Source organism: Zea mays, chromosome 2 (assembly GCF_902167145.1).
Source record: "Zea mays cultivar B73 chromosome 2, Zm-B73-REFERENCE-NAM-5.0, whole genome shotgun sequence".
NCBI lineage: Eukaryota > Viridiplantae > Streptophyta > Magnoliopsida > Poales > Poaceae > Zea > Zea mays.
Genome location: NC_050097.1, coordinates 237583974 through 237607104, shown reverse-complemented (window position 1 = coordinate 237607104; position 23131 = coordinate 237583974). Strand labels below are relative to the sequence as shown.

The 23131-nt window shown below is 40.3% G+C and overlaps 1 protein-coding gene across 2 annotated transcripts; it reads left to right on the top strand.

Annotated features, from left to right (window-relative positions):
• Positions 1 to 6713: 6713 nt before the first annotated feature.
• Positions 6714 to 18592, top strand: LOC103648212 (probable 3-hydroxyisobutyryl-CoA hydrolase 3). Of its 2 annotated transcripts, XM_008672699.2 has the most exons (14): positions 6714 to 6822; positions 6952 to 7032; positions 7290 to 7358; positions 11633 to 11696; positions 11991 to 12070; positions 12151 to 12234; positions 16650 to 16734; positions 17105 to 17190; positions 17411 to 17532; positions 17612 to 17672; positions 17758 to 17856; positions 17953 to 18054; positions 18147 to 18188; positions 18296 to 18592. In XM_008672699.2, the coding sequence occupies exons 1-14, from the start codon at positions 6784 to 6786 to the stop codon at positions 18431 to 18433; spliced, it is 1152 nt and encodes a 383-aa protein (XP_008670921.1). In that variant the 5' UTR covers positions 6714 to 6783; the 3' UTR covers positions 18434 to 18592. The 2 variants fall into 2 exon arrangements, with proteins under 2 accessions (XP_008670921.1, XP_008670923.1); XM_008672701.2 differs by lacking the exons at positions 17411 to 17532; positions 17612 to 17672.
• The last annotated feature ends 4539 nt before the right edge of the window (positions 18593 to 23131 follow it).

Here is a 23131-nt window from a genome sequence, read left to right as displayed (position 1 = left end):
CTTCGAAGAATGGTAAGTTTCTCTCTGCTGATCTAGATATGAATCTGTTGAGAGACGCCAGCCTTCCTGTCAATCTTTGAGCCCCCTTTTTTGTACTTGGTGGTTCCATTCGAAGTATTGCTTCGATTTTGCTTGGATTAGCCTCGATTCCCTTTGTTGAGACTAGGGAGCCGAGAAATTTCCTCTTCTTTACTCCGAAGGCACATTTTTCTGGATTCAACTTTAGGCCAGCCTGTCTAAAATTAGCGAAGGTCTCCTGCAAATCAGCAATGTGATTATCTTGCTTCGTGCTTTTTACAATGATATCATCAACATAAGTTAGCACATTCCTTCCTATCTGAGAGTGAAGGACCTTCGCTGTCATCCTGCTGAAACTTCCTCCAGCATTTTTAAGCCCCTCAGGCATCCGAAGGTAGCAATATGTCCCACTAGGGGTTATGAAGCTGGTTTTTGGTTCATCTTCCTTCTTCATCCAGATTTGATGATACCCTGAATAGCAATCCAGCAAACTCATGAGTTCTGATGAAGCTGCTGCATCGACTAAAGAATCTATCCTTGGCAATGGAAACTCATCCTTCGGACAGGCCTTATTGAGATTAGTAAAATCGATGCACATTCTCCATTTACCATTGGCCTTCTTCACCATAACAGTGTTAGCCAACCATTCTGGGTATTTTACCTCTCTAATAACTCCGGCACTGAGGAGTCTTTTCACTTCATTCCGAGCACCTTCGGCCTTATCATCAGACATTCTTACGAAGCCTCTGTTTCCTGGGTCTGAAGGATGGATCAACATTGAGCGAGTGCTCAATAACATCCCTGTTAACTCCGCAAAGATCATTAGCTGACCAAGCAAAAACATCTTTATTGTTGAACAAAAACCTTATCAAGGTTTTCTCTTTCTCTTCGGACAATTGAGATCCCAATAGCACCTTCTGCTCTGCTATATCCTCACATAAGAGCATGGGTTTCGGCTGGTCAGCCGAAGCAGCTTTTTCCCTTCTGAACTTGTATTGCTCACAAGATTCAGTTCCATCTATATTATGGATCGCTTTTGAGTCTGTCCAATTTCCTTCGGCCCTTCTGGCAGCTTCTTGACTTCCATGAATAGCAATGGGCCCTTGGTCCGAAGGTATCTTCATGCAAAGATAAGCTGGATGCAGAATTGCTTCGAAGGCATTAAGAGTACCACGACCAATGATTGCATTGTAAGGGTACTCCATGTCAACGATATCAAACATAACTTGTTCAGTCCTTGTGTTATTGATGAATCCGAAGGCCACTGACATTGAAATTTTGCCGTGTGCTACAATCTGCCTTCCTCCGAAGCCACAGAGGGGATGTGTGGCATCAAGAATTTTATCTTCGTGCTCTTGCATCTGTCTGAAGGCCTTAGCAAATATGATATCAGCTGCACTACCTGTATCAACCAAAACATTGTGGACCAGAAATCCTTTGATAACACAAGAGATAACCATAGCATCATTGTGTGGGTAATCCTTGAGTTGAAGGTCCTCTTGAGAGAAGGTAATAGGAATGTGAGACCATCTTGACTTGATGAAGGGTCCTTGCACCCCGACATGCTGTACCCTTCTCTGTGCTTCCTTCTTCTGCTTCTTGTTGGCTCGCTCTGAACATGAACCGCCTGTTATCGGGAGTACCAGCTTCGGAGCCGAAGCAGCTCCGTCTTGAATGTTGAACGAAGCCATCAGCTCAGAAAAGTGGAAGTGAGTTCACCGGAGGTGGGCGCCAATGTTGGGGACTTGTTCTCAAATGCTATGAATTAAGAACAAGGCAACATAAAATGTTAAATGCTAATGTCCTTCGCCCGCTGAATCATTATTTCCTCAAGGATTTAATGAACTTCGGACGAAGGTTATTACGATACAATTACGAAGGTTAAACCTTCGTAATTAAACTCTCAGAGATTATATAAAATAATGTGAGATATAAAGCATTAAAGACAAGTAAATTATAAGTAAACAGCATGATTTACATATTATATAAACTTGATGTATTCAAATACAATATTAGATACATTTATACCTCTGCCTTGGCAAAGAATAATTCCCGAGTGATGCGATTGCAATTACAGGAATGCGTGAACAGTAAAGGAATACTGTTCACAATTTATAGGCACAGGACACAGCCTGTGAGGAATTACAATCATGTCCCTCATAAAAGTTTACAGCAACGACTCAAACACTTATGGACTAAAAGGTCATTCTACTTTTAAGTCGGTTTGCAATTCCGAAGCTTCATGAACAGCAACCTTCGGTCATCACGTGCAGACAGCTTCAGCCGAAGCTGTTTCTTCCTGCAGGACCTTCAGCGATGAAGCATGGTCCCAACAACAAAGTTCCTACAAGGACCACCACAAGATTGGTGTCTCTTGCCTCAATTACAAGTGAGTTTGATCACAATAAGGAATCAAAAAAGAAGAAAGCAATCCAAGCGCAAGAGCTCGAAAGAACACAAGCAAATCTCTCTCACTAGTCACTAAAGCTTTGTGTGGAATTTGGGAGAGGATTTGATCACTTGAGTGTGTCTAGAATTGAATGCCTAGCTCTTGTAAGTGGTTGGAAGTGTGAAAACTTGGATGCAATGAATGGTGGGTGGTTGGGGGTATTTATAGCCCCAACCACCACACTAGCCGTTTGGTGGGGCTGGTTGTCGTATGGTGCACCGGACAGTCCGGTGCACACTGGACATGTCCGGTGCGCCAGCCACGTCACCAAAGCCGTTGGGTTCCGACCGTTGGAGCTCTGTCTTCTGGGCCCGCCTGGATGTCCGGTGGCGCACCGGACATGTACTGTACAGTGTCCGGTGCGCCAGTATGGGCGTGCCAGACTTCTGCGCACGCTGGCGCGCATTCAATGCGCTGCAGGTAGCCGTTGGCGCCGAAGTATCCGTTGCTTCGATGGCACACCGGACAGTCCGGTGTACACCGGACATGTCCGGTGAATTATAGCGGACTGGCCGTCGTGAATTCCCGAAGCTGGCGAGTTCCTGAGGCGCCGTTCCTTGGAGCACCGAACACTGTCCGGTGTACACCGGACAGTCCGGTGAATTATAGCGCAGCGCCTCTGGATTTTCCCGAAGGTGGCAAGTTTGACTTGGAGTCCTCTGGTGCACCGGACACTGTCCGGTGGCACACCGGACAGTCCAGTGCGCCAGACCAGAGGTGCCTTCGGTTATCCCTTTGCTCTTTTGTTGAACCCAATACTTGGTCTTTTTATTGGCTAAGTGTGAACCTTTTGCACCTGTATAACTTGTACACTAGAGCAAACTAGTTAGTCCAATTATTTGTGTTGGGCAATTCAACCACCAAAATCAGTTAGGAACTAGGTCTAAGCCTAATTCCCTTTCATTAATTATCTATTTTTATCACTCTCTGGACTGCGCGTCAATTTCCAGAGAGTGCAGGGGCTAATCCATAGTTTTTCCAAAGACCCAGTTCTCTACCAAAGTGGACTACGGGTTGAATCTGAAAAAGAGCAGGGGCTCTTTTACAAAGTGGTGGCCGAAGGGGTATCGACCATTCACAGCCGTTGGATTAAAAGTTGATGGTTCAGATTTTATAAAACGAAGGGGTAAGTTGGTTCTAATTTCAGCCGCCAGATCGTCGATCCACGGCATTGATTTAAAACATCCGAGATCGAATCTGGGTCACGGGATTCAGATCGGACGGCTCGGGACGGTCCTACCGAAGGAGTATAATGTTTATAATCTGAGCCCTCAATCCAGAGATCGACGGCGCCCACAACTTCTCCCTTCCCAGACCAGCCCGAGGCGGCGCCGCCGTCGTAACGCGGCGGAGTTCCCGCCGGAGAAGAGCAACGCGCCACCCCCGATCCCCGAATCCTATTACTCCAAGTGCTCTGTAAGGTAAAGGTGAGTGCGAACCTAGGGTAGGGTCTCTTACCGGCCGTTGAGCCACGCAGGTCCCCAATCCACGTTGGCGCGGCGATAGTGATATGCTGATGAGAAATCCCCCCCCCACGCAAAACACCAATCAGCCAAGGCGAGCACCCAATCGTACCCAGCATGGCTGATGATGCTCCCGCGCAGTGGATTTGGTTCCTTGGTGGGGGCTGGTGGGCAATCGGCGTTCAACCACGGCGGAAATCCTTCAACTCTACGACGGCTCGTTCGTGGTTCCTCCCGTTGGTTGATAGCGTAATAGGAGAAGAGAAGTGCACGGCTTTATGGGCGAGATTAATGGCCGAGTTGGTCGGTTTGGAGATCAAGCGGGATCCCAACAACCCAGTGCCCAGGCGGCGGATTTTGTTGCGCCCGGAGCTTCACACGGCGGAGAATACGGTCCTGGGACCCGTGGGTTATGGGCCCACCTAGCGGTGATTGAGGAAGGGGCGAGCGGGAGAGCAGAGTGGCTGGCCAGGGGGAAGCCGAGTCCACGCGGGTGGCGAGAAACACGGCCGGGATCAGTTCTTGCCGCGCGCAGAGTTCGACGGATTTAGTTGGAGTCCACCACGATCGGGAGCTGGGAGGAGAATCTATTCGCGGGGCCCACGTGGCAGAGATGAGGTAGGCGCAGTGGTCACTGACCCAGGCGGCCCACGCGTAAGAGGTTGTTTCCGCTGCACGCGTGATGTGAGGCTGACGGGGTGGGATCAAATGCGAGTGGAGGTGAAGGCGCGGTACGTGGGCTGCGGGGGCGCGGGACTGTTGGACCGAGGGGCATGGAATGCAGCCCAACGCAGGTAGTTCATTTTTCCTTTTTATTATTTTTCCTTTCTCCCAATTCAGATTCCAAACTAAATTTAAATTCAGGTTTGAACTTCAAATTTCTCAAATATCAAACACAACTCTCACCTGAATAATACTTTTACCTCTTGTAATTTATTTATTTATTATTTATTCTCCTCCCCATTATTTAATTCTAGTACTAAATTAATCTATTATAGATCTCTTTTCTCATTTTATACTTTAGGTTTTCATTTAAAATTTTGAGATCAAATTTAAGCTATGTTTTCAATAACATACCTCACACAAAATTATAAGCAAGGGATGCATCTTTTCATTATTTATTTACTGTCTGCTTAACTTAATTTAACAATATTAATTGATTATGAATAGGAAAGGTCCTATTAATTTTCCAAAGGCTTTCAAAAATTATAGAAATACTATCATAAATATCTACTTCTTTATTTTATTATTTTATGATATATGTATATATATATTTTCTTTTTGCCAATTTTAGTTCTTACAAGAAGGCCCGCTGCTCTATACGGAATTACTCGACCGTGGTTCTTGGCCCTCGTGTGGGCTTCCCTTTGCGTAGGGGCACTAACGAGGATGGACCTTGCGTTGTTCTGGATACCTTGGTAAAAATACCAGCGTCACTACACGAGAGTTTGCATCTCTACCTTGCTCTTATCTTCCGCATTTACATTAAGTACTTAAGTTTCAATCTTGTCTCTCTAGTTAGATTATTTAGATTGAAACTTAGTCTTTGTGGTAGAGATAGCAACACTTAGACAAAACCTAGTGCGAACATTCTAGATTGATCATTTGCATATGTTTTGTTTTAGAGATTTATTTGTGGCCTAGTTTAAAGATAATTTTTAAAAGTCATAATTCACCCCTCTTAGGCATCACCGTTTCCTTCAGTTTATATTCTATTGACCTCGGAGAATGTATCTGACGATGATCTTAAAGTTAAGCGTGTTTTAGGGACGTAATCTAGTACCCCTAATTACGATATCCGACATCCTTATTTACACAAACCGGCTGCAATGTTGTAATCCATCTAAGCTATTTACAGAAACTCAGCGTAATGTGTGCTGTAATCTGGTCTCGAAAACTTACTTTTATTTTTACTCTACACAACACCTTCCATAATTATGAACTTAGTATTATAACGTTATAGCAGCAGTAGTTATATTTGCTTAGTTCCTTTATGGCTCCGTTTGAAAATATATTTTAAATAAGGTCCCGTTCCAAACCTCTAGCTAATTGTAGCCAGCTAATAAGTTACTAGCTAGCTTAAGACAACTAACAAATAATGGTTATTTAAGGGGTATACCTAATAATTAGTTCGTCTATTAGCTAGCATGTTCTAAACTGCTCAGCTACTATTAGTTTTAGAGGTTTAGAACAAAGTCTAAAGGAGTGTTTGAATACACTAGAGTTGAAAGGTAGTTGGCTAAAAGTTGCTAGTGGGATTAGCTAGTTAACTATTAGCTTGCTAATAGTAGCTAATGGCAGAATTATTAGCTAGACTATTCGGATATATTTAGCTAATTTTAGCAGCTAACTAGTAGTTCTAGTGCATTATCTAAACACCACGTAAGGTTACTCTCAATAATATGCACATTTAATAGTGTGCTATATCAAATTTTTTGATGACATGTCATAGCAGTTAAGAAAATTGAGTTTTATGTGGATGAAAATATATCAACTCCACTGAGAGTGATTTATTTCATCTTTATATATTTTACTAACTTTTGTTCGTCATTAAATTATAATATTTAATTAGTATGTTAGTCTATAAAACAGTGAAGTGATTTTTTGTATTCCGAGGCATTATTTCATTTCGACTCAGACTCAGGATGCTGACTTCAAGGCCCACCAACTCCCATATATACAATACTCCCTTCGGCACTAGATATTTGTTAATGTCTATATATTTAGGGTAGAGCCAGAAGCAAAGAAGCCCTGCCTATAAATAACCAAGTAGTTGAGCACAATCAAGTCTCTTCATCCTGAGCAGCTTTCTTCGCCACTGAGTAGGGAGGAAGTGCCGAAGAGATAGATTATATGGACGCCGGCGGTGCTGTTGGTGGCAATTCAGAGCAGGTTCGTCCCCCCTCCCCTCTTTTTTCTTTACTTTTGCAGCTTTCCTCATTTTGCTTTACCAATTGATTCATGTTTGTTTGCATCAGAAATGAAAGTAACTCTTTTCCCTTGTATTTCTCTGTTTTTTAGCTCTTGGTTGAAGCACATGGGAACACACGGACACTTATTTTGAATAGGCCAAAGCAGCTGAATGCTCTCTCTTATGCAATGGTACGTATAGGTGTACATTTCAGGTTGGTCCATGGGCTGTTCCGAACTACGAAAAATAAAAACCCAGCCCAGGCACCGAACACCAAGGCAGGCATAAAATAGCTTATATAGAGACACGAAAAGACTCATGTATTCATTAAAATCGTATATCATTCGACACTTTCATTACAATGTACCCCATATACGTTGTGACTTAAGAGGTCGCTAGTAATCACTACATGCTGCGGATTAATTAATGATAGTTGCTTCTTTTGCAGATTAAGAGGCTCCTGAGGTGTTTCACTGCTTACGTGAAAGATGATGGAGTTAAATTATTGATTATAAAGGTATCTGCTCGTACCACACTTTGTTTGTACTGTAATTGATCGATATTTGACTTGGTTAGTGGGCTAACATATATGTACATGTGTATTATTAGCTAGGCCCTGTTAATTTGTTAGAGCTTTGACTAGCGTTGCCTCCTCCGTGTACTTATAGCGAGCAACTCCAGGATACTAAATATATGGTTTTATAAAGATAAATTTAATTATTGTTAAAAGTAAAGCGTCTCCAACAAACTCTATAAATGGCTCTTTAAATTTAGTGTCTATCTATCTCTCTATCTTCACTCTTCATTTTTGGATAGTCTACATTACTCTTTATTCAGTACATATATTTACCGTGTCTATTGGATTAGGCTACTCTTTTTTTTGTAAAATTTATTTTAGAGAGTAACTAAATCAGTAAATTTGGCTACTCTTTTTATCTAATCTCTTGGGTTGCTCGCATTTCTCCAAGAAGCAAGGCAGTCACAAATTAAGAAAATGAGTTTCCCAAGTTGGCATCTCTTTTACACCCTCAAAGGATAATATATCACCCAGTTGACTTTTTTTCTAAAACTTTAATCACTCGTCTTATTTAAAATATTTATTCAAAAATATAAAATTTTAAGCAACGTTCTAACAACCTTAAGTAATAAAACAAATAACAACAAAATAAATGATAACTCATAATTTTTTTTTGACTAAGAGGAGTGATTAAAATTTTGAAAAAAAAGTCATTAGTATCATATATTTGTGAACGGAGTACTAGAGCTCGGTGTTATTCTAACGTTACACCTAGAGAAAAATTTACCCTGGAAAATTTATAACTTTTAAGTAAATTCAGTACTGAATAAACTCTATACCAAATTATATAGAGCACGACATGATCTCCGACATTATTGCTGGTGATAATTATTTATTTCAAACTGTTTAGTCTCCAAAATTTATTAACAAATGTTGATGGACAACAACTGCTTGACACAAGAAGATGCACATTGAAAAACACAAATGTTGTGATGTTCCATAGCCACCAAGCAACCAGGACCGCCACAGAATTAAACCCTTTCCCCGGCCAGTTGGTTGTCGACCCTATTCTCAGCCTAGCTCCATCCACCACAATTGGAAAAACTCAACTTGAGGGTCCGCTTCGCATCCCAGCAAGGAAAACACACGCCACCACACCTGGCGAGCAAAGAAACACGAAACTGAAAGGTGATGTGTTGTTTCCTCTTCCTGCTCGCAAAGAGGGTAATGTTCAGGATGATCCAGACCGTGCATTGCAAGTCAATCCGTGCAGTGGTCTAGCACCTATTCAAAGTGGCAAGCCAGATGAAAAATTTGTACCTCCGGGGACCCCAACTCTTCCATATACTTTGGCAAGGTTCAAACCTAGCAGAGCGCCCTCAAAAAAAAAATCTACAATATGCTGACTGAGGAGAAGGTCCCTGAAGTAGTTGGTGCCCACACGTGATGATCAGGAATCCCTGACAAGAGTTCTTGCAGCACATCCCATATTAGAAGCAACTGAAAAAGAGCTTGCACATTAACGAACCGAGCTAGGATGCCAGCTCAGCTCGTGAAAAAATTCAAACGAGCCGATTCGAGGTGAGCCGAGCTGACCATGAACCGAACGAGCCAACGAGCCACGAGCATTTCGTCCGGTCCTACTCAAGGGTCTAACTACAAATTTTAGGACCTGACTGTATGATTCTTAAAACATAAGTGGGTGGCAGGATGTTTATGAAGAAATCCGGGGTTTCTTTAACAAACTTGCAACACGAATGTGTACACAGGGATGATTACAGCCGTTCGATCAAGATTCTGCAGTCCGGATTACATGGATACTTAAATGACACGGCACACGACTGTGGCCCTTCGATCTTAGATCCATGGCCGGTATTTAATTAAACTCGCATCAAACCGGGATCGTCCGAACAGATCATAACGGTTAGTATAAAAACACGAAGAGAGATGACTTTGGCGGTCTGCTCTGGCCGCTCTCCCCCACCTGTGCCTGGCAAGTGGCAACGACGATGCTACCCAGTGGCCATGGTGGTTCGTCACCGGAGCCACGCAAATCGATGTCCGGATGCGTGATTCTTCAATTCGAGACACGCTACATGATGTGGAAGGTATTTCGAACACGCTAGGTAAGGTACTCACCAGCCTTTGTGGCGCAAAACCCCGTCCACGGCACCGCATGGGTCCGCCGTCCTCGCCCAACTCCGACGACGAATTAGGAGTGCCCCGAGGATCCTTCCTTCGCTTCGGCACCCTTGGTATCTTCCCCGATCCATAATGAATCCCCTCTGACTACCCACCGAGGTCGAGGAACGGCTCGGATGAAACCCCGACGCGGCAGCTCTCCTTTCTCTGCGTCACTCACAACTAACGGTGGCTGGACTAAATGGCTTTCGGTCAGGAGCATGGAGGCGCGGGGCAGGGACTTAGGGTCGGATCCCTACATCCCGCAACGGCCTAACAACCATGCCCGGATCGCTCTCACGCGACCATGACGAATAAGCCGCAGGAAAAGGATGGAGATGACCGACAACTAGGGCCCACCAAAGCCAGTTATGAGTGCGTGCAGTTGAACGGATAACGCGTAGATTCCACACGCCAGGACACGCGTGAGAGTGAGAGAGGTTGACATATGGGGCCCACCTGTCAATGCCGATGTGAATGGGCTGGTGGTGAGAAGCGCTGGTGCTGGACCCAGTAGAGGAGGAAGTGGCCCAGGCGTGCTAATTTCTTTTCTTTTTGTATTTGCTATTTTCTATTCTAATTTCAAATCCAATTTTAAGTTTCAAGTTTACATTTGTGTTCTAAGTCAAACAAATGCCACAAACATAAATACCAACATGATGCATCACTATTTCATTTACTTGGTTATTAGTTGCTTTAATTAAATCTTTACTGTTGATATGCACCATGAAGGAGAGAATTCACATAGATCTTTATAATTAAAAGAACTAATGCATTCATCCTATATTTTGGGTATTACACATATCTAAATGAGGCGCATGATGCACATGTATGAATATAAGGAAAAAAGCACAAGACACTACAATGTCACACGGTAGTGAACTAAACACTAAGTTACAAGACACCACAAATAACCATACGCAAGCACTAGCTATCTATATGTCATCGGGCACACGAATCTAACACCAGTGGAAAATGACGAACACTACCATATACTTAACCAACGCAAACACAACATTACGAGTACAAGCATTTATCCCATTTGCTCTAGTCTTTCATTAGCTCTTCTATTATTATAACTAGTTAAGTACACATGCATTCACTACGACTTCTAAATGTCATATAAACAGACCTAGTCTAAATTGGAATAATCGTTCATTCGTGTTCCAACAACCATTTGCAATATCCTGCTGCATGCACATATCAACAAGAACACAACAGGAAGTGACAGTCTATCCCACATACAATTGTTGTACTACCCTAAGACGTTGGTTATTTAGTACTCCCTCCTTTCTTCTTTATTTATCGTGTTTTAGTTTAAAAATAAACTAGCAGCTGACAAATATTCGAGAACGGAGGTAGTAGTATTCATGTTTAACAACACAAGAAGTAGAGAGTAACAATATATCACCAACTTCGTTTCTTCGACCATATAACCGCACTTGCTAAACTAATGTCGATTGAAGCTTGAACTACTTAATAGACTTCAATCAAGTTAAATCGATAACCTAGCGAGACATGCACCAAAATCAGCTAACATAGTTGAAACAATTTCCATTTGAACCATTTCAGGTCTAAAATATTCAATACAAAATTATGTAATGTTAGTAAAAAACATAATATCATGCCATATACGCGCACACATGTATAATTGAGTGTATAGTGTAGTGGTAGAGTTGCATTATTGACTATGCTGATGATCCTTGATCTAACCTTCAAAGACACTTTATTGGAGTTTATGGAAATCATTAACTGAGGGGTGCGTCTTAACATGCCTGTGTCCAAGAATGGCACTAATAAAGGTTGCATGGCTTTGTTAGAGGATTAGCTGAGGTTGCCGCCTTAGTTAATGGATTAACAAATTTGCATTGGGTAGCCTGGCCAATGGCCATGGCTGAAAATAGTTTTTGATCGTCTCTAAAAAATCTTTATCTAGAAGATAAATTATTTATCGTTTATTGTTATTAGAAGGTCTAAAACTGACACAAAACTAATCATAATTTTACTGCCTACAGGAAGCCATATCTTGATCTTAATGTTTGTCATAGTATTTAGGTATTACATGTTTTCATTGACGTATCACATGTTTTCAGGGATCCGGAAGAGCATTTTGTGCTGGAGGTGATGTTGTTGCTTGTGTCCAGTCAATAAATAATGGTACATATACACTCTGCATCCAAAAAGAATGTAATTCTAGTATTTGGACAATTCGAACTTTTTAAAGTTTGATCGAGCTTATATGGAAAAATATCAATATTTATGTCTCTAGTTAGGTTTATTCTGAAAATATATTCTATACTCAATATATATATTCTTATTTAGCATCATAGATATTTTTCAATGCCTTATGTTACCTTAGTCAAAATCCATGTTACATATTATAAATAGGTCTATTATTGTGGTTCCACATATGTTCTGTTGGCTGTGTTATGTGCTTACTTCTTAAATTAGATGGATGGAAATGGGGCGATGATTTCTTCCGAGATCAATACTTTTTAAACTACATAATTGCAACATGTATCAAACCTCAGGTGACCTTCTTATAAATAATTCAATGCAATTATTTGTTTCTCTGCTCTTTGCCTCTAAATGCTAGATGATTTAATTGTAGATTTCTCTTCTTACTGGAATCGTCATGGGTGGAGGTGCTGGGGTTTCTTTGCATGGAAGATTTCGAGTTGCCACTGATAACACAGTATGTGCTATAGAAACCAAACTTACCTGACTTTTGTTATCCATTCAAGACGTGATTATGTCCTAATGAAGCTAGAGACCTTCATTTATAATGTTCCGCACAATATAAACATTCAGGCATAATATTCATAAGAAGAAATTGTCAACACTACCTTTCGCTACCTTTTCTGGGATTAGGTTTAAATTATGGTCAAACCTTTTTGTGTGCGCAATCGGTGCCAGTATAGTTCTTCAGCTCATTTGAATATAGAGAAACTCGCATTATTTTCATTGGAAACTCATTATATTTTGATATGCCAAAATCAGTGTTATCTTGGATGCTAAACGCTAGACGATTTAGAAAATAAAACTTGGCTGATAGGAAAAAGACCCCCCTCCCCGACCGAAAAAGGTCATGAAAGCTGCCCCCAGTGCAAAACAATGACTACACAATTTGAACAATTTGCACTATAGCAGTAAATATACATATAAAATTATATTTGTTTATGCAACCTTTTATTTATAGTAAAAACTCACAATTTTACAGTATTAAGAGTGTCTGGGCCGACACTCTCAAATTTACCGACACTCTTTCAATGTTTTCTTGTAGTGCAACCTTTTATGTATAGTTTAATGCATTAATATAGACTAGATTAGTGTCTGTGCGTTGTCATGATAGTAAAATTAATATGAAACATATATACAGAATGACAAATATTATTATAATATGTAAAATCCACGTGACAAAAATATCACCGTAACATTAATGTTATATTAACAATATAAATATATAACATTATTATAAATATGCCTCGAGGAACTCCACAAACGAGGGGCGCTCTACCATGAGCCCATGACCAACTCCGAATGATGACCTGCAAGTCGCGCCTCCAGACCTGTGGTGAAACACTGAGCTAGTCATTGTGTGGCATGATCTCCTTCAGAAGCTCACCTGCTTCATTCAGATTGTTTAATTGCCCCCACCTTAGCGCATCGCCTGTTGCTGCTCCTCTTGTTTTTCTTCTCTGCACCATTGTTGGTCATGGCAATACACCTGTTACCCCTTGTCCAAAAAAGGTTTGGCTGACAAACCCATAGTACAAAGCAGAACACATGCAAGATTTATTTAAAAAACAAAGGGAGGAGAAACAAGGATAGAAACGTCAGAAATATTATGACCATAATATGAACAAAAGTGAAACAATGGGCACACCAACTCATGCCTTCATCTTTCCATCATCTGAAAAAAGCCATCCTATTTTGAATGAAGAAGAATGATGGAAGCTTTTTCCCAAAATCTAATTGTGAACACATAATTTAATAGAATGAAAACATGCTAAAATCATCATGGCTATAATAGTAGCACCAAAGGTAAGAGTTAGACATGGAATTTTGATACGAAATATTAAAAAGAGAGCAATTGTACAGAATCTTGACTTTTTCAAGCAACTTCGAAAAATATGTAAGCAGACTGCTAGATTAATTGTTCTTAATTTTTTTAGAAAAGCAAAGGCAATAGATTTAGTCATCGAGAAAATAGAGACCATGTAGTCAATACTCATCCATCCGTAATTAGTAATTTATACAGAATGAAGAGCAACCAAGGAAGAAAAATAAGACTATTCAACAACATGCAACAAGTGGACTACGATGCTTGATTATAGGGTAGTAGGGAACCTAATTTGCTCAATCGATCGGCTAGGAAGAATATTGTTGAGTGCTATTGCTTCTGATGAGACCGAAGCCTAAGTGGTCTGGTATCTTTTTTTGGTGACAATGGAGTTCAAAGTAGCACCCAATAATTGTGTCAGTTGGATGAAAATGTAGTTCAAACTTCAAATCCTGACAGCAACCAATTCATAGCAGAGAACGACCAATCAAACTGACAACATTATTATGTTGAACTAGATGTATGAACCTATTGGTATGTTGCTGTTTTAAATATGTGTACAAGTAAATCTGTGCAAGCTACCTATTGGTAAGTTGATATTTTGCTGTCAAAACTAAAAAAACAACAATATGTGAATCTATGTTAAAATGATGTTGCCTATTACTGAACACATGTTGCTGTCAAAATTGAAAATGGCCACTTCATGCAAAACAGTTAGTTGGCTGAATGTTTTGCACTGAAGAATTGTTGACAGTAACCTATTTGTATGGCTGACAACAAGTTGTTCACGAAACAAGTAGTTAGTCAGTGACAGCAACATTTGTCCTTACAACATTGTTCACCAAACAAGCAGTTCACTAAATAACATTGTTGAGAAATCAACGGGGAACAACTTCGATCATGGTCGGCGTCGAAGAAAGGGAATCAATAATTTTTAAGAGGAGCTGGTCGGTTGCTGTTCACCACTTGGTAAGCCAAAAAAATAAGAGAATGAGACTCGGGAACGAATACATCTATAAACGGTACTCTAGGTTTGTAGACAAGGATGTAATGAATAAAGGTGGAACTACTCACTGCATGTGAAACTGCAACAGTCCGATGGGAAGACAGGAGGGCGTCGAAGATTGAAGAAGACGTGTTACCCTTACTTCTGCGTCAACTACGCCACCATGGTCGCCTTCGCCCTGGTGGCCTTGCTTCTGGCACACCCGTTCTCGCTCCTCATCCTCCTGGGCCTCCTCTCCATTGTTATGGAGAAACAATTAAAATTTATAATAGTGCAAAAACATTGCATATTATACAGTAAAGGCAAATTGTATCACCATCAGATGCCCATAGCCCACATTACAACAAGAAACTGATGGGGCATTTTTAGGGCTAGATAACCAAATTATAGCGGCCATCAAAACTATTTGTAGGCACATAACACCATGTTATCCTAACCTCTAAGTCCCAGATGCGAATGGTGGCATCCTCCCTGTCAGTGACGATGGTCCTATTTAGTGGCCCCCAAACAGCCCTGTTGATCCTTCCATTGATGCTGGTGATGGCGAATCCAGACTCCTCCATCTCCGCATACACACAGGATCAGATCTCAAGGTCAAGGGCGACATTGGAACAAAACAACAGAGGAGGCAGAAACAAAAACTTGCTGAGAAGGAAATGAGCCCGAACACAACTATGGCGGCGTCTTCGCATAGGGTTGCGTAGGATGAGTTGGACGCTGGTGCCAACGACGTGCCATGGGAGAAACGTGGAACTGTGGGCCCGTTACGTCAGCGACAGGAGGAGGGAAGAGTTGGGAGGAAATTGGGGAGACGGACGGACCTGGAGGAAGCTTCGAAAGAGGGTGATGGTGGCCTAGATGAAGGACATAGGCCCGATCGTGGCGCGCGGAGGTGTAGGCTTTGAGCGGGTAGCATGCGGCTTGGACGAGCGCGCGACAAATGGTGAGGGGGACCAGCACCGTCGGAGAAGCACCCAGCGACGTGCCCACCTCCTTGTACACGGTGGGCAGCAACACCTCGTCTACCTCTTCCATCACCGATGCCATGTTCACCAGCACCAGTGTCCACTGGCGAGACGGGCGGGACGCACGTATGTTTCAGTGGATGGTGGAGCGTCTATTGTATGCGGTGGTGACGGGGTGCATGGGATAAGAATGATGTAGATGTGGGCGGGCGGGCGGGGGAGGCGGGCCGGCCAGGCACGACGTGCGGCTAGGGAGGGCCCATGGGGCGCTTGGCTGGGCGAGGGGAGGGGGCGACTGGGCGAGTGGAGCCACTATTGGCTTAATATGTAGTAAAGATATAAAAGTTGATATAAACAGTAAACAATATACATAAAGTCATAAATATAGTCATGCATATAGACATCATATGAAAAACAGTAAAATGTGTGTTCCATCAACATGCCTAATTTCACCCTAAAAAAGTTCACCGCCCACCCAAACATTTGTGGTTTATCACCAAAATGACCGTTTAAACACATGTTTTCCGTTATACCTACTTAGCCACAATTTAAACCACTTTTTGGCTGGTTTGAAAACTCCATTTTCCCATGGGATTTTCATTTTTTTCCAATGGGAAATTAGTTCATTTTCCCTTGGGAAAATATGAATCCTTTAGTGCTAGTTTGAGAACACTGTTTTCCAAAGGAATTCCAATTTTCCCAAGGAAAAATGAACTAATTTCCCTTGGGAAAATGGAAATCCCTTGTAAAAATAGTGTTCCCAAACTAGCCCTTAGAAAAATATAGTTCCTAAACTAGACATTTAGACACCTTTAGGGCTAGTTTGGGAACCTCATTTTCTCAAGAGATTTTCATTTTCCCAAGGGAAATTAGTTCATTTTCCCATGGGAAAATAGAAATCCCTTAGAAAAATGGGGTTTCCAAACTAGCCCTTAGTGTTTAATTCAGTGACTAGGAAATAAACTACACGTCAACCCAGTGTTGAGCATTTGAACGCGTGTACGCTACCGTTTTAGACACGTTTAGGTGACAACTAACCAAAATCTAGATCATTTACATTTTAAATATTCATGCAGGTTTTTGCAATGCCAGAAACATTTCTTGGTCATTTTCCAGATGTTGGGGCCTCATATTTTCTGTCTCGGCTTCCTGGGTTCTATGGTTCTCTAATACCTCCTTTCTTTATTGAGTTGAAATACATGTGGCTATGTCTTTGCCTAGCATTTCATATTCCGATATTCTCTTAACATAGGGGAATTATGTATCCTCGTATTCTTCTTTATTTTCAATTTTATCGCATATGATTTTTAACTTTTGAAAGCCTGATTCCTGTGCAAATGAGTTATGTAATTATGTAACTTGTTGTGGAGATATATCCATATAAGGAAATAAAAATGACATAATTTCTTCTTTTCTAGTAGATTTGTTGGTTTCATCATGTTAATTATAGTACTTTGTAAGGTAGCCATCTAGGTGGTGGTAATGGCAGCATGGAATATCTTGTTAAAAACATTATCCTAACATTCTGTAGGAGAGTATGTTGCTCTTACCGGTGCCAGATTGGATGGTGCGGAAATGCTTGCATGTGGTCTGGCAACTCATTTTGTCCCTTCAAATGTATGTTCACTAGTAACTCAAATTTTAATTGAGCTATCAAATTTTATTCCACTTATGATGTTTGTTATTATATTTATGGTTATTATTGTTGAGAATGTTCTATGTATAAAAATCCTAGCTTTATTGTTATAGCTTTTGCACATAAGCTTTGAATTTTTGTTCGCTTGCATCATTAAGTTTATTGATGTGGTATATCCATGGAAATACTTTTGTTTCCTAGAGAATGCTATTGCTGGAAGAATCCCTTAAAAAGGTGAACACCTCCAATAGTTTTGTTGTGTGCAGTACTATCGATCAATTTTCTCAACAGCCGTCACTAAAACAAAAAAGTTCCTTGAATAGGTAAGCGTGATTCTGATTGACTTAATGAAATATGCCTTATTTACAATATCACTATTTTCCATTCTTTGGTGCACCTTAGGTTGGAAATCATCAACAAATGCTTTTCTAAAAGAACAGTTGAAGAAATCATATCCTCTCTTGTGAGTTTGTTAGAATAACTATAGGTTTGTAAGGTTTAACTTCCTATATTCTAAAAAGATAATAAATGTGTATTTGTTGTGTCAGGAGCAAGTGGCCTCAAATATGGCAGACGAATGGGCTGCTGAAACAATTCGGTATCTAAAAAGGGCTTCTCCTACTAGTTTGAAAATCACAATGAGATCGGTATTCCTTAAGAGACTAAACCCCATGATTGTTCTATTAATTTACGACCTTTGTTGCGTACAACGACATATATTTGTTTTCTAATATGGAATTTAGATGAGAGAAGGGAGGACACAAACCATTGGTGAATGCTTGCAACGGGAATATAGAATGGTTTGCCATGTCATACGTGGTGATTTCAGTCGAGATTTATTTGAAGTAATTGAATATGGACATCACCAACACTATGCTCTATACTTTCTTGTCATTGCACAACAATCTCTGTACCTAACATCCAACTCCCATTACAGGGATGCAGGGCTATACTAGTAGATAAAGATAAGAATCCAAAGGTTCAGTTAATTTCATATTTAGCACCTCACCATCAAAATTCTTTGCTTATGGCTTATTTTATTCGATATAACCATTGGATAATGGTGTCCTTTTTGGGAGGTTGCAGTGGATGCCTACAAGGTTGGAACAAGTGCATGATGAGGCAGTTGAAGAGTATTTCTCTAGGATTGATGATCCACGGTGGGAAGATTTGAACTTACCTGTCATATGTTCACATGGAAGAATTATGGATTCCAAGCTTTGATGGAAGTCTATGGTGAAGAGTATAATATAATGGAGGCTCAATTGTGGTTAGAATAACACAACATCGCTTGTTCGAAGAGTTTATGTAGATTGAATTTAGTGATAAAATAAAACTGAATACATGTGTATGTCAACTTATACAGCAAAAGCACTCGTTATTTAATTTATAGGGATAGACAACATTAGCAAGTTGTCTCATTTGGCTACTCGATCTGGCTTATTTAGCTCGTGAGCCACCATGACATGCTATCAATATCGATTAAATTGAAACCAGTAGTAATAGGTTAACTCTACTAGTTTTAGAACTACCAAATTAAACAATGTTTGTGAACCTCTTGAATAAGCACAAAAAATAGTCACCGCAACCAATTTAAGCCACTAATCGGTAGTGCTATGCACTACCTATTCCAAAAACAAGTATACTATAAAATGAAATTAAGAATGTCATTTTGTTCTATGACCTAATAGTAAAGCCCATTTCAGCCCACAGAACATTAATAACTAATTTTACCTGCCTCAGTCTCGACTATTAGATCAGATGGACAGTGGAGTTCACCATGGAGTGAATTAATATGGATGTAAACACTAACCCTCATGTGACTAGTCTGGACATCAAAATCTATCGTCCAGTGTTGTTACAAACAATCTGTCGTTTTTTTATGTCGTCCAGTGCAGTTACAAACATTGAGTCCTATGAGTATTTTTCAGTCGGAGAAGTATTTCAAATATTCGAGTTCAGGTAGTATTTGCAATAATAACTGTTGTATATGTGTGAGAACTATGTTGAACTTATGATAAATGTACAACTGTCAGTTTGTTGTATGTTAAATTGCTGATTGCAGAAAACTGGTTATTTTTGTATCTGTGTAGATGTTTCAGCCTGATACCGACCATAGTCATGATGATAAGGATCATGAGAAATTATTAGTGGCAGCATTGACTTTGGATATTTGGGGTAGCTCGTCAAGTAGGGTACCCAGAAGAAGCATGGTCGAAATAGGTATCCAATGGGTTGAGCGTACATTGGAGAATAGTGATGATTGCTATGACATGTTTCGCATGCGCCGCACTATGTTTTGTCGTTTGCATGATACGTTGGTGCATAATTATGGTCTGCAACCAAGTCGTGGAGCAAGTACAAAAGAACCGGTTGCAATTTTCTTGTGGGCATGCGGGGGTCCACAATCTTTTAGACAGATTAGGAACAAGTTTGGTCACTCGTTCAAAACAATTAGCCACAAATTTAGTGAAGTCCTTAACGCAATTTATATGATGTCTTCGGACGACATCAAGCCTAAGGACACACATTTCAATGAGATTCATCCTAGGCTGCGAGAGAGTAGATTTTGGCCACACTTCAAGGATTGCATAGGTGTAATAGATGGAAGCCACTTTCCCGCTTCTGTCTCGGACTCTGAGCAACCGAAGTATATTGGTCGACACGGTTATGCATCGCAAAATGTCATGGCCGTTTGTGACTTCGATATGAGGTTCACATTTGTCGTCACAGGTTGGCCTGGATCAGTGCATGATACTAGAGTATTACAGGATACTTTGATCACGTATCGAGATAGGTTCCCACATCCACCTGAAGGTAAAACTATATTTTAGTTTTGTACCATACGTTATTAATGTGTATCACATGTATTGAAGTACAAATTTATTTTGGTGCAGGTAAATACTACCTTGTAGATTCTGGTTATCCCAACAGGAAGGGATACCTTGCACCATATAAGGGTCATAGGTACTATACTTCTGAATGGCAAAATGTGAGGCGACCAGTAGGTAGCAAAGAAGTGTTCAACTTTGCACACTCTTCCCTCTGTAATGTTATAGAGCGATCGTTTGGGGTCGTCAAAATGAAGTGGAGAATCCTGCTAAATCTACCTTCATTTTTCGCTTAGGAAACAATCGAAGATTATTATTGCTTGTATGGCACTGCATAACTTCATTCGAGACAATGCTATACACGATCGAGACTTTGACCAATTTGTACCTACTAACCTTGTTAATGATGTACACTTAGGTGAGAGTAGAAGTAGCACATCTGATGAGTTAGACATGAGTGCATTTCGAGATGCAATAGCTACTGCCTTAGTGTCGTAGGTTATTTATTCAGAATTGTAGCGATAGTTAAGTTGTAAAGAAGTCTCATTTTGCTAATGTAATTCACTAGTTGGCTCGGTGTATTTATCAGTTTCCATTTTTCAATCAGAATCTACAATCTCTCGTAAATGTCGTAAATTAAGGGGGTGTTTGAATGCACTAGAGCTAATAGTTAGTTAGCTAAAAATTTGCTAGTGCAATTTTAGCCACTAACTATTAGCTCTAGTGCATTCAAACACCCGCTAAGCGACTTTCCACTGACGGTTCAGTTAAGTGAACCGCCAGTGTATATATATTTCCACTGGCGGGTTACTTAATACAGCAGCCAGTGGAAATACATTCTTTCCACTGACGGTTCAATTAAGAGAACCGCCAGTATATATTATATTTCCACTAGCGGTGTACTTAATACAGCCGCTAGTGGAAATTGATCCTTTCCACATACGGTTTTAAGTGAACCGCCAGTGTATATATATTTACATTGGCGGTTCGTTAAGGCGGGCCCACATGTTTTTTTCACTGGCGTACTGTAACTGAAACCGCCAGTATAAATTTCTGCGTGCCGCCACGTTAGAGCTCTTTTCTACTAGTGGATGCACCCAATAAGAAAGCACAGCCCGACACAACACTAGGCATGGATCGGTTATGAGCCGTGCCAAACAGACCCACGACCCAGCCTTGACTCAATCCGACTTCGACCCGACCTGACGTTTGACACTACAGGAATCCGGCTCTTTGCCGAGTAGCTAGCTCTTTGCCGAGTGAGCAGGTTCGATCACCTACTCCTTTTACTATGCAAGCAAGCCAGCATCAGACCTAATATTCTGGAATGTAATTCTATTTTATATTTGCCATAAAAATAAAAATGAGTGTCGCCGAGGAGTAGCCTGACCGACCCTGCAGCGCCTGTTATTTGTCAGCTGTACTGTTATTATATCCAGCGGCATGTCACAACGTCCATGCCTTGCATGTGATCATGCATGTGCAGTCACAACGTCCATGCCTTGCATTGAATGATTGAATGCTTCGCTCCTCCTTATCCGTGAACACAAGAAATAATCTGCCCCAAAAATGGCGGAGCTATCGGCGATCATGGAAAACACTTCAGGTCAGATTCAAATCATGAAAGAAGAAATGAAGCTCAACGAGCATCCAAGCCAATACGACCAAAAGCATCAAAATAAAGCCCCATGTGTCCTGCGTGTGCGTGCTTGCCTTGGGTCTGCACAATGTTTGAAAAGATATGCGCGAGCGCGAGGCCTTATTACTGCCTAATAAAGTAGGCCATTCTACTGTAATAATGAAATATTCTTCTTTTTGAAGTTGCTGAATCGATAAACACTAGTAGACAAAAGGGTGGCCCTGTTTTCTTCCAATATTTCATAATCTAGCTTATATGGATTATATAAACACCTAATCACCTGTTTATGGATTATCACAATCTAAGTATCTAAAATATATAATCCACATAATAATCTGTGTTGTTTGTTTATTCCTTAACATATTTAAGCTAGATTATATAACCTAGGTTATCGATCGACCTTCTTCGGTGATGGATCACGCAATTAATCAGGACTGAAGTGGACGTTAAGAGGCATCTAGTGGGTGCCTCGGATGCTTGGAGCGAACACTTTTAGTTTTGGTCGATGCATATTATCAACTAAGAAAAAAATTCTTTTCCATTCATTTTTTTTCATTTCTACACCAACCGGAACAAAAGATCTATTTTCTTTTTACTATTTCCTTTCCTTTTAATGATATATTTTCCATTTAATTCTTTCTTAAAATGGTTCTTTGTTACGTACTTTATTTTACAACGGTACATCCATATATATAATTTTATCTTCAACCATATATATACACATAAAATATAGGGACATTTGCACAGTTGTCCCTGTTCACGACTCTAACTCCATTTTTATCCATGTTTTTTAACTTTGTGTGGTTGCCCTGTCTTTTTTTTTTTTGAAACGATGCCCCAACTTGCCCCTATTATTCCGTTATAAGCACATAACAGTGTCAAGTCACACATAACTTTGTACCAATGTCCCTCTTATTATAAACTGTTTGCAAATTTACCCCCACTTTGATATAAAAGTTTATAGTATAAGTATGACATAAATCCAACATAAATTTGGAAATCAATTATTTCATATTCAAAATTTCAAAAGTTTAATTTAATCATAGTAAGATGTTTACAATAAAGTATAGTTCAATAACTACTAAATATTTCTTTATTTTGAAAAAGCATTATTTATAAGGTTTAATATATTAAATTCAAAGCTAAGGTAGCAGTGATACACTACCGTGAAATCAACATCATCGTGAAATCATTATAACTTCTCATTTTGACTAGATGGAAATTAGATGCCATAGTTAGAAATAGTTTTTAAGTTGCTTAATGTATCTTCTCCTCTAAGACATCTCAGTTCCTATATATGTAATAATGTAACATTGTATGTGGACACGCAAAAGCCGCAAATCTGCTTTATTTGCTAAAACAAAAAGTGAGTGCCCATATGCATGCACACACTATTTAATTTATTGAAGAATCAGATTCATTATCTTGACATGTGGTATGGTGTCGTGCAAC